Source organism: Epinephelus lanceolatus, chromosome 12, assembly GCF_041903045.1.
Source record: "Epinephelus lanceolatus isolate andai-2023 chromosome 12, ASM4190304v1, whole genome shotgun sequence".
NCBI lineage: Eukaryota > Metazoa > Chordata > Actinopteri > Perciformes > Serranidae > Epinephelus > Epinephelus lanceolatus.
The window spans coordinates 10,145,176-10,158,418 of record NC_135745.1 but is presented as its reverse complement, the minus strand read 5'-3'; the positions used below and the strand labels follow the sequence as shown (position 1 = coordinate 10,158,418).

At 39.2% G+C, this 13,243-nt stretch overlaps 2 protein-coding genes across 2 annotated transcripts; both read right to left on the bottom strand.

The window, feature by feature from the left end:
- Window positions 1-987: 987 nt before the first annotated feature.
- Window positions 988-3,171, bottom strand: tmem53 (transmembrane protein 53). Its single transcript, XM_033649913.2, has 3 exons — window positions 2,953-3,171; window positions 2,662-2,765; window positions 988-2,524 (listed from the first exon to the last, which is right to left on the bottom strand). The coding sequence occupies exons 1-3, from the start codon at window positions 3,005-3,007 to the stop codon at window positions 1,823-1,825; spliced, it is 861 nt and encodes a 286-aa protein (XP_033505804.1). The 5' UTR covers window positions 3,008-3,171; the 3' UTR covers window positions 988-1,822.
- A 3,435-nt stretch (window positions 3,172-6,606) lies between these two features.
- toe1 (target of EGR1, exonuclease) lies at window positions 6,607-13,201 on the bottom strand. The gene is made up of 8 exons (XM_033650769.2): window positions 12,676-13,201; window positions 11,803-11,843; window positions 11,515-11,611; window positions 10,667-10,825; window positions 10,320-10,433; window positions 9,735-9,883; window positions 8,299-8,461; window positions 6,607-8,104 (listed from the first exon to the last, which is right to left on the bottom strand). Exons 1-8 carry the CDS (start codon window positions 12,787-12,789, stop codon window positions 7,349-7,351), a joined length of 1,593 nt encoding a protein of 530 aa, XP_033506660.1. The 5' UTR covers window positions 12,790-13,201; the 3' UTR covers window positions 6,607-7,348.
- Window positions 13,202-13,243: the final 42 nt, after the last annotated feature.

Here is a 13,243-nt window from a genome sequence, read left to right as displayed (position 1 = left end):
TTTAGGCCTTTGTTTTGGCTACAGCCTGTTCACTGTGTAAATGAACATTACAAGCAGGATTCACCAACTTTCACTTTACATTTTAAACTAAAATAACAACTTACATTTGTAGACCAGCATGACAGTATTTTGTGTGGGATACAGATGTTAGAAACAAGCTTTTCATGCCCCTGCTGGACGGGAGTAGAGAAGTATGAAAATGATCCAGGGCCACATTACATGGTGCATTTTTAGCGTCATGCAGCAAATGATAGAGCTAGACAATATGGCTATTATTTTGATATTGCAATATGGCTTTATAAAAGGATTTTACTATCACAAATCATTCACACAGATCAGTGAAAATGCTGTCTTTGAACATTAAGCATTCTATATATGTATTTAAACAAATAGAAAATAAAAAATAGCTAATTAAATGTTTGCTGCACCGAGCATTTCAGAGTGAGAATAATACTGCGGTTTGAACTAAACTTCATTTTGTTTGAAATCAATCATTCATTCATGATTTTTGGAGATTCCCAATCAGTAAACCAACTCACTGACCAATTAATCAGAGGCTGAGATCCTTCTAAAATTTATTTTCATCTGATTTTGGAACAGCCACTGCATCTCCATAACCCTGAAGACAAGCACACCCATTTAAATGAAACAAGTCATCACATTTCTACAGACACACACAGGACACATGACAAATGATCAAAGGTCCAACTCACGCCAATCAGTTTCCACTATGACACCAATAAGGAATAATCTGCAAACTATCAGCCATCCTAATTCCCTTCCCCCAACATTGTACAGTAAAGAACAGCAGTATTTTTAATATGGAACTAGGGCTTTTTTAACCACATTCCCACTGTGTCTGGAGTAACAGTACATTTCCTGATTCTCCAAGAAACCCATTGGAACTGACACAGCCAAACCTGTTTGAAATCATTTGAGGCAAATCCAAAGCATTTGGTCTCATTAGAAATGAATGGGCTGACCAACTTTTCTATGAGCATTCTAATTTATTGAAGGCACATCAGTTAGAAAGAACACAATAGCTGTGCTGGACATATACATTCATAGTCAATCACCTTTTCCTTAAACTAAATCAACTGTGTATTACATATCAGGGCTGGGTTTTCTACAATTTCTGGACCAAAAACAATCAAAAGGCATTTACCGTTTAAGGCAACAATTTGAGATTTTTTTTATTCATTAAAGAAAAAGTATTAATTTTTGACAGTTGCCTTCAATGTAAGCACCCTCATGATCTAATTTTAATGACAAATTGTGCAATTAAAACCATAAATACATTGTAAATTTTATAAATAGAAGCTACAAATTATTATTTTCCAATACCCAGCCTCACTTTTAGAATCACTACTACTAATGTACAATGCATCACACTTCACAGCAATATTAAATACCAGTTAAATTATCTTAAAGGATTTATTTTCCAGTGTATAGAAATTGTTTGTATTATTATTATTATTATTATTACATATGGTTTATGACTGTTGCAGAAACATTTTAGTAGGCAGTTTTGTGCCACACACTTTAGGAGTATGTGAATTACAGTGTTTCATATGGCTGGTTTTCCAGATATGGATTAGCACACCTAAAACAACATTTGTGGAACCTTGCCATTATGTGCACTGGGACGGAAAAACATCAACATCTTGTACTAGCTCCGCTCAAATTCCAGCCGCCTTGCAAAAAAAATGTTGACCTCATTTTCTAACCGATTTCTCAGACCACTGAGTAAGAGCTGTCTGATTTTCCTCACAAGACTGCTTAACAGAGGGTTAGCAAAATCTTGTCAGCTTCTCTCCAGGTCTCATTGATTCTGAATCCTCTGTCTCTTCTTTATCTCAGTCCCTTCCAAGTCCTTCATGCAAGCGACCAGGAAATCACGGCACTTAAGAGCATACTGCTCAGGAAAATCCCGGAAATGACCGACGTGGGGACTGGAAATAAAATCAAAACTGTCCACCGTGACGCCTTTCTGCTTCAGTGTCTCCACAAAGTGCTCGATGTCCCTGTGCCTGATCACCTGGTCGGCTCTGGAGTACAGGTAGATATGAGGCCAGGCGGGTGGCCTCTCCAGCACTGCGTCATAGTGGTTCTTGTGGATATACTTGGTCAATGGGTACAGCACGATTCGCAACAGGAAAACAGTCACTGCGAAAAGGGCTAAGAGAACGTACCTTAAAACAGGACTTATTTTGGGCCCCAGGGTGGCCCCCAGTGCACGCAGAGCCCCAGGAACATTCCCAACACCTGGAGCACTGTCCACTACGGCCCCAATCACACACAAGGAACTGAACTGTTTATCATTGTACAACAACTCTATGATGTAACGGTACAGCATGAAGCCACCATTACTGAATATGTGAAAGAAAACAGGACTGTTCTCCACCTCGTAATCATAGAGGATCTCCAGCAATTTAAGGGCTGTACTGCTCAGCTCCTTGTAGCCAAACGACTCAGAGATGAAGACTGTCTTCAAGGGAGCTGTGTAGCGTATGGTGACACATCCCTAAAATTGAGGAAAACAGAAAAAGAAAGAAAGAAATATTTATGAGCTGTTGATAGTTTTGCTTCTATAATGCCACAATGCTGCTAAATGACAGTACAACAGTAAGCAGAATGTCTTGTGAGATATTTACTATTCACCTGTTCATTGTAGATGGAGCTGTACTTGGAGAGGTGTTTGTCTTTGCATCCAGCCCAGCCCAACAGGATCACAACTGGCTCCTTTGTCCCCTGCCAGTGCCTCTCTGAAAACAAGACACAATAATACAGCGCGTTACCAAAGCTGCCAAGGCAAGGTTGGCTAAACTAAGCTAAAAGGCTAAAGCTAACAGTCAGCAGAACTACATCTTCACGGCATCCTTGTAAGAAAAACGTTAGCATGCACGCTAAGCTAACTGAGGCATGAACACAGTACAATGAAATGATGCTCACCCGATGTCCCCGCATCTGGAAACACGATATTGTAGTCTATTTCATCGTCTGCCATTTCTGTATGCGAGAGTATCAACTGCTGTTCACTGACGTTAACGTTTCTTTCATTTGGTGGTTATAAAAAGGATAAAAGACAAGATACACAGCGTAAAATTTAGCACTACCAGCTTGTGACAAATAACACACTGCAGACAGGTCGGTGGACTGTCACGGTTCTTCTTCTTCAATGCGGTTTTGGTAGATTATAATACAAGCTTTTTTGGTACATACCGCCACCTATCGTACCGGAGTATGTAACACAGGACCTGATTTACATAACTCTTTAAATTACATGCAATAAAGGTGGATACTACTACTACTACTACTAATAATAATAATAATAATTTAAAAAAAAAATATATATATATATAAATTAATTCTATCAAACAATCCAGTGTTTATTAGGAAATCGATCACTCTATTGCAATGCACACATACTTGCCCAGCTGGCCACCAACATCTTTAGACACTGATATTTGTTTGAATTTAGGTTGTGATGTCCGATGAGAAAAATTCAAGGTCTAATGCCAGCATCATTTGATGTGGAATACTGAGGACAATCCAAAACAATCTCATCCCAACATCATCTTGATTTAGAATAATGACCCTTTGTTGCAAAGTATGGAGAACAGAACCCAGTGTCTGCAAAATGTGATAATGTTATGTCCACACAACGTGAAATTCTAACATCCTTAGATATTTAGAATGTCATTGATCCGATTTTCATTCCAGCCCAAATTTTTTATCTCTGTCCTGCTTAAGTCCAATCTTTCTGACGTCATATGATGTCTGGCGCCAGCTGGGTGTGAATTACCTTTTCCCAACAACAATAGTGTATTGTTTAAACCAGTGAGATTAAACCTTAATCTGGATATAATTGCCTCCTCCCTTCTACATCTTCCTTTGACACTCTGTGCTCTAACTGTCCTCTGAATTTTAAGGTATGTTCTGCCCATACTGTCTGCAAAAGTTCTGATATTTTCTGTTTGATTAGTGCTTTACCTTTCCACTTTCCCAAATGGAATGTCCATTATATGCCTCATGTTTAGTGATGTTTTATCCATTCTGACAAACATTAGATCTTCCCTAATTGCCTGCAGAGCCAGTTTACAACACCACCCTGTCTGGCCTCACTTCTTCCACCCACCGAAGACCAATGATCACTGGCATCATCTCTGCTGTGTAAACCATCAGTTTATCTGTTATTCTATTCCCTATCTGAATCTGAAATTGTGGGATGTAGACTATTGCTCACAAGATCATTTTGGTCTTTTGTGTCATCAGTAAATATCTGTAGGAAACTGTAAAAATGATTTGTTGTATACTGGTTTGTATCACGTCCTATTTCGTTGTCACTCAAACTTTCTTTAGCTCCATGACCTCATGGTCAACTTTAGCCTTAGGAAATAACCATGGAGAAACATTGCTTATTGGAGAGGGGGAATTAAAATGTGTTTCATTATATTGTTTTCTTCTGATTTATCTTTTATATTCCAGCCAAAACAACTTCCCTTAAATTTGTTATACGTAAGGACACTTGTAGTTGTGTTTTCATTCCCAAATCCTCTAAGATGAATCCATTAAGAAAATTAAAGTTTGTCTTGGCTGCTCTAGTGGGACTTCTCCCGATTCTACCAGTACAGCAATACTTGGAGTTGTGCTTATTGCACAGATACGAAGTTTCGGGGCTTTGTTTTGTACTCTATCTACTGTTGACTCACAATATACAGTCCCATTTACGTTAGTCAAACTGGTGAATCTGCATCATATTCCACAAAATATAGCTAGTACTATTGAGTGGAAAAGTAAGTAGTTTGACAAAAATAAGCTGAATTCCCAGTTTCGGCCATGTTGACCATGTTTAAACATATATCTGTCCCATAAAATTATATATGCAAAGAATAGTTGTTATATTGTTAAAGATTACAGTAATTTGTTAACCTGCAGAGGAAATTGTGACTCATTAAAGTCCACTAAGATCAGGTTTTGGTAGTAAATTACACCCCAGTATAAACTAACAATGTCAGTCCCATAGGCTTGTGTATGCTGTACTCCAACATGTTTAGTAGATATAAATAATTCAAATGTTGGATGAAAGGAATTTATACTCAGATTCAGGTGAAAATTAAAGATCAAACATAACAAAGGAATTTCAGATGATGTGTCTGTGTGGTAAACCTGGGACACTGTGAGTGTGAAGACCCACATCTGCATCATACAGTTTTAGAAAAGGCTGTGAAGACAGAGAAATTAATGGAGCCTACCTCATTGGGTAAAGTAGCCTTGCAACACATTTATCCATAAAATATCACTTAATTTGTTATTCAAAGATTGCCTGTTTTATTAATAATTATTTATCTTTCTGTGCTCTTACTTCCTTACTCCACACCTGAGTTGCTGCTGTTCACTGGACAAAAAAGGTGTAGTTCCATTGCCTCAGTAGTGTGAAGGATGAACTCTACAAATGTTTTCTGGACTTAAATAACCTGTGAGATTACACAGATTTATTTTAACACAAATCATTTAACAGGTCAACACTTCATAGTCCATTATTCCATTATTAGAACGGAAGACACTGAGACTGACAGCGACCAAGAGAAGGATCCACATTCATGACTTGTTTTGACATCACAGGGCAGGACTCTTCCTGGGTCTTCGGCTGCCCTGGAGCCCCGAGAGTGGACGTCAACCAAACTACACAAAGTCAGCATCGCACAACCAATGCAATGCGAGGAAGCTCCAGCACCACTGCAGTCCTGTGAACACACTGAACCACCTTCAGCACCACACTTCCTAAACTTGGCTCCTTGATGATAACTTCACTAAAATGAAAAAATATAAAAACCCCAGGTATGTAAAATGATCCTGTGCTCTGTGAGAACCTTTACCCTCACTGATGTTGGGTTAATGTGAAGCTTCTTAAGAAGTTAATTAGTTAAAGGTTACGCTCAATGTTTAGCAGCTGAAGTGCTTACAGAAAAACTTAATCACCGGGGGCAGGTATAGTAAACCAGAAATAGGGCCATTTGTTACCAAGATCAAATGTTTAATCCTCTGTATGGGGAACTAAATGAGTACCAGGCCTCAGGTCTGCTCAAACTCGCTCCAACTTCTACCTCTCTAACATCACTTTGCCAAATTTTCAGGAACTCAATAAAAACTAGTGCAAAATTTTAACTGAAACCAACTGGTGGTCCACATTATACCTGCAAAACAAAAGTATATTAACATGCTGGCATTAGCATTTAGCACCATTGTGCCTGAGCAGCCTTACAGAGCCACTACACTGGCTACTAAGCCCTTGGTCCTGTTATACTGTATACAGCACCATGGGACCTGATATTGTGTATGGGGATTAAATTTGTAATTGTGGTGCCATTGGTGTTCTACTCCTGATTTACATTAACAATATACATTTTTTATGTAACCCATACAGCCTGAAGACTCAGTGATTCCACAGAATTACTTGCAGTTCATACTGTACCTCGGATTGTCCATTCACACTGTGTGCCGAGTTATTCATTTATGCACTGGTTAAATTAAGTGTGTCTAGTTCTTGACAGTTTGTCATCCCTGCAGATAAACCTATCACATGAAATAACAACAAAATAATCATTGTTTGTGAACATCAGTTTATTTTCCACAACTTATTTCAGAAACAAGTATAGAAAATCTGAAATGTGGGATAAATGCATATCAATCATTATCTCACTTTGGCTGTTTTCAGAGAAACCCTACAAATACTGGCTCAATACTAAATTAAAATAGGTGCCTCTGCAATGCAATGTACTGCTGCTTTTACAATTTTCAAGTCACTAATGTCGTTATCTATGTATGAAAACATCTGAGTATTTACAGGATAATTAGTGGGTGAAAAATGTACAGAAATAAAACAATACGGGAGCAGGAGAAACAGACTGAAATGGATGAAAAATATGACATTTTATCTCCCTAGATTGTCAGACTGAACGTTTCTGCCATGAACATAAATTGACCATTACCCCCGATTTTGTCTCCTATTCTTAAAACAGACATAACCAAAAAAGCGAGAGGAAGGTATGGACTTCTCTGCCAAATTTCATGGCAATCTATTTAATAATTATCAAAATATCTGACTAAAAACCAAAAGTGTACACCTCATGGTGATAGAAAAGTCAGGGATCACTGAAGTCAGCAAAATTCATCCTCTGAGGATCATTAATGTCTGTACAAAAATTCTCAGCAATCCAGTGAATACCTGTTGCAATATTTCAGTCTAAACCAAAGTGTTGGACCAACATCGCTATGCATGTAGAAGAACATAAAATTGTAAACCTGCATATGTATACACCATAAATTCTGTATACAAGTGTGCATACTACATTTTCCCTCCCCAAACCATCTCCATCTTCTGCACATGGGCCTTAGACGATTTAGAGAAGGTGCTTTTAACTATGTTGAGAGGAGCCGCCTTGCCGCTGAGGTAGACCTTATTGAGACACGAAGGAAGCCACGATTGCTCCTCCCCCTTCTCCGTCTCTACAGCTCCCGCTCCTTCCTTCTTGATGAGGACACACGAGTGGGCAAAAATGTATCCCGTCATGAAGGCATCAAATCCCGCTCGGTGTGTTCCTGCGTCGTTCTTCTTCTTCTGATCGTCTGTCTTAGGTGGGTGGTCACTAATGTTTTCTCTCCCTCTGTTGTCTGCACCATCGACTGTGTTGGGTTTTGTGGTTGTGTCATCATCAGTTGTGACTGTTGTTGCAGTGTCTCCAAAGTCTGGGTTGTCTTCACACACTCCGTTCCCCTCACTGCTTGACTTCATGTCCCCTCCTTCATTCAGTTGCGTGTTTCCATCACTGTCCATTATAAGCCCTCTGTCTGGGCACTGCTCAGCCCCGTGATGGTCATCTGCTGTTTCTGTGGGATCCACCTCCATGTGGGGTACTTTGCTTCCAGGGCCATCGTCACAGATGGAAGATCCCCCTGCTGCCCCGCCTTTACCTTTCTTCTTCTCTCTATGTCTCTTCCTTTTTCTTCTCTTGTCCCCTGCGCCTTTCTCATCCTGGAGGACGATCAAGTCTGTGTCGTGGGATAATGGACACTGGGTGCCATTAGGACACCAGCCAAACGCCTGTCAGACAAACACAAAGACAGGATAGTTAATGAATATATTTACACATAAAAACATACAGTCTATTTGGCTCACAGGTTCTGATAGACACAGGGAAAGACACAGGAAGGAAAAAAACTTATTTGTTTTACTTCACTTGGAGAATTTCAGAAAAAGTGAAAGACTCTTTTGGGTAAAGACAGGTTGAAACTCACAGAGAAGCGCTGGCAGACGTCAGTCTGTCCCTCAGCAGAGGCCACAGCTGGACATACTCTGTAGTCCACATAGCTGGACATGTGGCCGGCATACTGACAGAACTCTACATGAACGTGAGGCCCGGCCCCTCCAGAGGTCACACTGCGACTGTTATCCAGCTTACTAGAAGGAGGAAGAGAGAATGAGGGAATAGAGAGTGACATTAACATCGATTAGAACTGACAGTTTAAAACTTTGACACTTCCTTTTATCGGTAATAATAACAGTCCACTTGTGACAATTTGTGAATTATGTTTGATGTAGATACAATTATATGTAATTAAATTCCAAACACTTAATTTGTCCCTCCAGGGATATTCTGACCAAAACAAACCAAAAATAAAAAATATGATCACGTAGGAAAAAAGGGTTTCAATGGCAGTGGCCAATCTGGAACTGACCAACAATATCCAAAAGCATGAATCCATACTATTTAAAAAGGCAAAACATGCCAAATGTTGGAAAAAGTGCAGGCACATTTACCAATCTATATGCAAGGTAAATTGTCCATCTCTTGTACTGCTGCCTTTTCGAATAAAACCCAATTTCCTTCCATTTGTTTTACAGACCGGTCCTCTTAGATTACAGTGGTCAAAGAGGACATGTGGGGTCGTTGATAATCTTGTATGCTTATATGGTGGCTTGCCCAGTATTTAGATGCGCTAGGGACCTCTGCGTTTTAATTAATAATTTTAGAGTTCAGGTTAACAACACTTTCCAATCAGTTCTTGTCCTATTGCAAAAGGGATATAAACCAGCAAATACATGGAAAACCTTAAGTAGTATAAATGAAATAAGAATAAAACACTAATATTTTTTTAGTCCAAATAAATTCGGTTTGTTTAGCCGAGGGGTGATCAAACTTTTCTGAATGGGGGCGAGAATAAACAATGTGAAAATTCCTGGTGGCAGCTGCTACTTAATTCATATGGGTCATTAAAAAACAAACAACAACAAAAAACAACAACATACAAATGAGACAAATGCAACTGTTTCATCTTTCAGTGAAAAAGTATCTCTGCTATGGTCTGCTACCTCGCAAGAAATGTCTGTTGCTACGTAACCATTTGTTTGCTTGTTTACTGTTTACTTATTAAAACACATTCATTCCACCTGAGTTGTTCCTACTTGGTGCGTGTTTATTAACTGTATAGTAGTGCTGCCATTGTGAGGTGAACGGAAAAAATTCAAAGTGAAATTGCATGATTAACTAATATTGTGTGATGGGCTACATATGGTGTATATTGAGAGACAAGACACGAGCTGCTTAAAATCGGACTTTGGACATGCCTAATGTAGATAGTCCAGATGCAGCAGAGCTTTATATATGTACACACACACACACACACACACACACACACACACACACACACACATACTGTATGCATATACTCACCATTTTTTATAGGCGTACTCCAGATAGGATGCAGTGAGCCGGAGCTCAAATTCAGTGACATATTTGGTGTCATAGATACCAGCAGGAAACATCTCAGACAGGTCGGCTGTGAAGGTGGCCAAGCGCTCGGGCAGATGTGCATAGAAACTCTGGGAGAGAAAAAGACAAAATCCATTATGTTAAAAAACACAAGTGCAGTGTGCTGTGAGAAAGACATGAGATTTAAAATACGATATGGGAACTCTGACACGTGTGCACTTTCTTGTTTTTAACCAGCTGATGGTAACATTTGAACACTTGACAAAGACCATTTTAAAAGATTTAATATGCAATGTCTGTCCATATTTTGTTTGACATTTCATCAGTGATTTATCTGCAAATCATTTTTGGATTAATATTTCATCTATAAAATGTAAGAAAATATTTTTTAATTTATCATAAATTTATCATTTATCATTTACCTCATTTGCAAAAAAAAAAAAAAATCTATTTGGTATTCAACTTCTGCAAATAAAATACATGCCATTTACAGATCAGAAAAAAAATGAACCTCGACAGTAAAATAACTTAATAACTTGATGATACCTGGTAAAGGAAGGCCATGTCAATGAGGCCGTTGTGGAGCACCAGAGGCTTCCTAGCACGCAGCAGTTCAGTGAATAAGGCCCGGATGTGGACGCCCTGGTCGTCTGATGCTCCCTAACATATAAGGTAGAGAGAGAAACGACAATCAAACCAAATAACATGAGGGAGGTCAATTATCCTTTGCAGCATCCTGTTGTATGTTATACTGGTGATGTAATATAACACTACAATATATGATAACTAGAAAGTCTTCAGTGGATCCACACATGTAACAGACGTGTACAATAGAGAGCAGAGTGGGCTCAGAACACACAGCACAGTACAGATCAGCATGTAAGTATCATCACCTTATTATTGCCCTTGTTGTATGGGATTCCATAGGCGTACTGCTTGTTAAAGTCAAAGCCATGCTGAACCAGGAACTGGACTGACTGAGGCTCTATGATGTACTCCTCTGAACACAGCAGGGTGAGGTTATACACCTGGACCAGGTACGTGTCTGCAGCCTGGGGAAGAGATCAAATAAGGAGACATAGAATGAACTTCGCGGATATAACACAGAAGTCTGCTGTGGCAAATTCTTTTATCTGACATGCACAAGATACATGAATTGATGATGGTGTTGGAAGACAGATCATAAATACCCCATAAATTACTTATATGTAAGAACCATCTAATTAGCATTCCTCTTCGTGTAAATGTCATGCTCATCAGAAATATAAAATAACAATTTGATATACAGTATATGGACAAAAGTATATGGACAGTAGGCTTGGACAGTATCTAGTGTTTCATACCTTCCTGAAATTTTACCAGAGTATATAACAGTATGAGTGTGTGGTGCTAATTAATTGACTGAGTTAGATGTAAAAGAACATGCTGCCTTCCCCCATGGCATCTCTCTGTGCCATTGCTGGCTGGATACAGTTCTGTAACTTACTCCTCCACCACTCAAAGTCATGGTGTCTGTCAGCTCAGCTGCCTGTTCCACCAGTAGAGACTAGACACTCACCTCTGGTGGTGTGAGCTTTGCAGTACATACCATGAGTCTGTTAGAGAGAAGAGCACCTGTATTTATGATGGTATTGGAAAACATATTGTCAGGATTTCTAAATACCCTTGTAAACCGTAATACCACCCAAGCCTATTGGACAGCTGTATCCACATTTTATGCATTTGGAGAATCTTGTTGTACCTTGTCATTCAGTTTCTTGTAACAGGAGATTCCCAGGGAGAGAATGGAGCGAGAGCGAGCTGCATGGCATATGGCTTTGTATCTGTCCTCTATAGATCTGAAACATGACAGCGAGGGTCAGGGTGAATGGACAGAAACATAAACACTAATATAATATGCTGGTCAGATGGCATGACACTGACTGAAAACTGCATAGTTTGCATCCATGGCTTCTTACACAACAACCTCTTTCAGGTGAGTGTGTGTTGGAAAAAAAGTGCAGAGAGAACAGCTGATGTTTTTACTTACTCAGCCAGTAGGGACTTCCTGTTTCCAAGACCACTCAGCTCCTAACACAACACAGGGAACAGAAAAATGAACAAATACACAGTGTGAGAAAGCAGTAACGATGATGCCTGTGGTGACAAATGTTCAGACTCTGAAAGACGAGGTTCGAGTATTGTTGAAGGATAGGCTGAGTTGTGTGCATGCGTGTATGAGAGTCAGTGATATGTGTCAGCATATTTATATATGAACTGGATAGGTTGGTGTATGGAGTAAGGAATATGGGAGAAGAAGGGGAAACAGTATAGTAATAATAAATATCTGCCACAACTACAACAATAATAATACCATAGTTACAGTCAGCCTTCCCCTTTTTTAAATATCTGTTTTCTTTTTCTTTCTCTCCCCTTTCCTTTATGTCTATAGCCCATCTTTTTATTAGAGTGCTGTTGCTTTCAGCCACCCAGATGAAGGCAGTGGCCCATTGTGCCTCTTCCCATCTTGAACCACTTGCAGACACTTAAGAAAGGGGCCTGTCTTTGAGGGATATGAACTGATTGTCATGAAAGAGGTGACGATGATCTGTAATCTCTTTTAAAGCCAATGTAAAGCAGTGGATGGAGAGGGGTGTATATGAGCTGGAAATTAAAGTTATGCCAAATAAGGATGAATTGTTGATTTAGTGTTTGATTGTAATTCTGTAAGTGAAATGTTATTATAAAAGGTGTGTTTCTGATAATGAAATCTAAGGTAGGTAGTGTGTGTTTGCCTTCAATGTTTCACATGTTGGATCCCACCTCTCTTCGACATTTCTCGCAATACTTGAAATGCTAACAGTGATTAAACTCTGGTGCATGCTGGTCGGGTAGACGCTCTCTCACACACACTTGCACTTACCGTGTCCAGTGCAACGAAAGACGACGTCTTAATGGCGACCACCATGGCAGGCCAAAGCTCTTTGAAGTTATCATTCTGGACATCTATAACTGGGACTATCAGTGAAGACACCATGTTTTATTGTATAGAAAGCAAACAGCTCTTATTCGCGCCTGAAACGTTTTCAGCAGTTCCCAACGGCTACCCGGAATATTAGCTAGTTTAGCTAACTACCCAGCAAACGCGTTCATTATCAGATGCTCTGTGCAGAGCTCTTGTTTGTTGCTTACTTGTTATATTATCTTCACACATTCGATAGTTACTTTAGCTGTTACTAATTTATTGGCACTTACTCGAGTCGACTACTAACATCACTTCCACCGTAAACATTTCAACGTGCTTTGGGGTCTTGTGACAAAATATCCATAGTAGTTGGACTATTGCCTGAACGCAAATAAAAAGCTTTTGCCGATAAATGCGTGCGCGGAGTTTTTAAAATTAATAAATACAAATTTTACATCGGTAATTGTCTATTTTATGTTTTAAATTTACTTCTCCGTTTGACTTTTTGCTTTTAAAGAAACATTTC

Coding starts and splice junctions, on each gene's coding strand:
- tmem53 (XM_033649913.2), bottom strand. CDS start 3,007: ATGGCAGACGATGAAATAGACTACAATATCGTGTTTCCAGATGCGGGG. Junction 2,766..2,952: donor TCCAGATGCGGGGACATCGG/GTGAGCATCATT, acceptor TCTTGTTTTCAG/AGAGGCACTGGCAGGGGACA. Junction 2,525..2,661: donor GCTCCATCTACAATGAACAG/GTGAATAGTAAA, acceptor CCTCAATTTTAG/GGATGTGTCACCATACGCTA.
- toe1 (XM_033650769.2), bottom strand. CDS start 12,789: ATGGTGTCTTCACTGATAGTCCCAGTTATAGATGTCCAGAATGATAAC. Junction 11,844..12,675: donor CTTTCGTTGCACTGGACACG/GTAAGTGCAAGT, acceptor GTGTTGTGTTAG/GAGCTGAGTGGTCTTGGAAA. Junction 8,105..8,298: donor ACGTCTGCCAGCGCTTCTCT/GTGAGTTTCAAC, acceptor TTTGTCTGACAG/GCGTTTGGCTGGTGTCCTAA.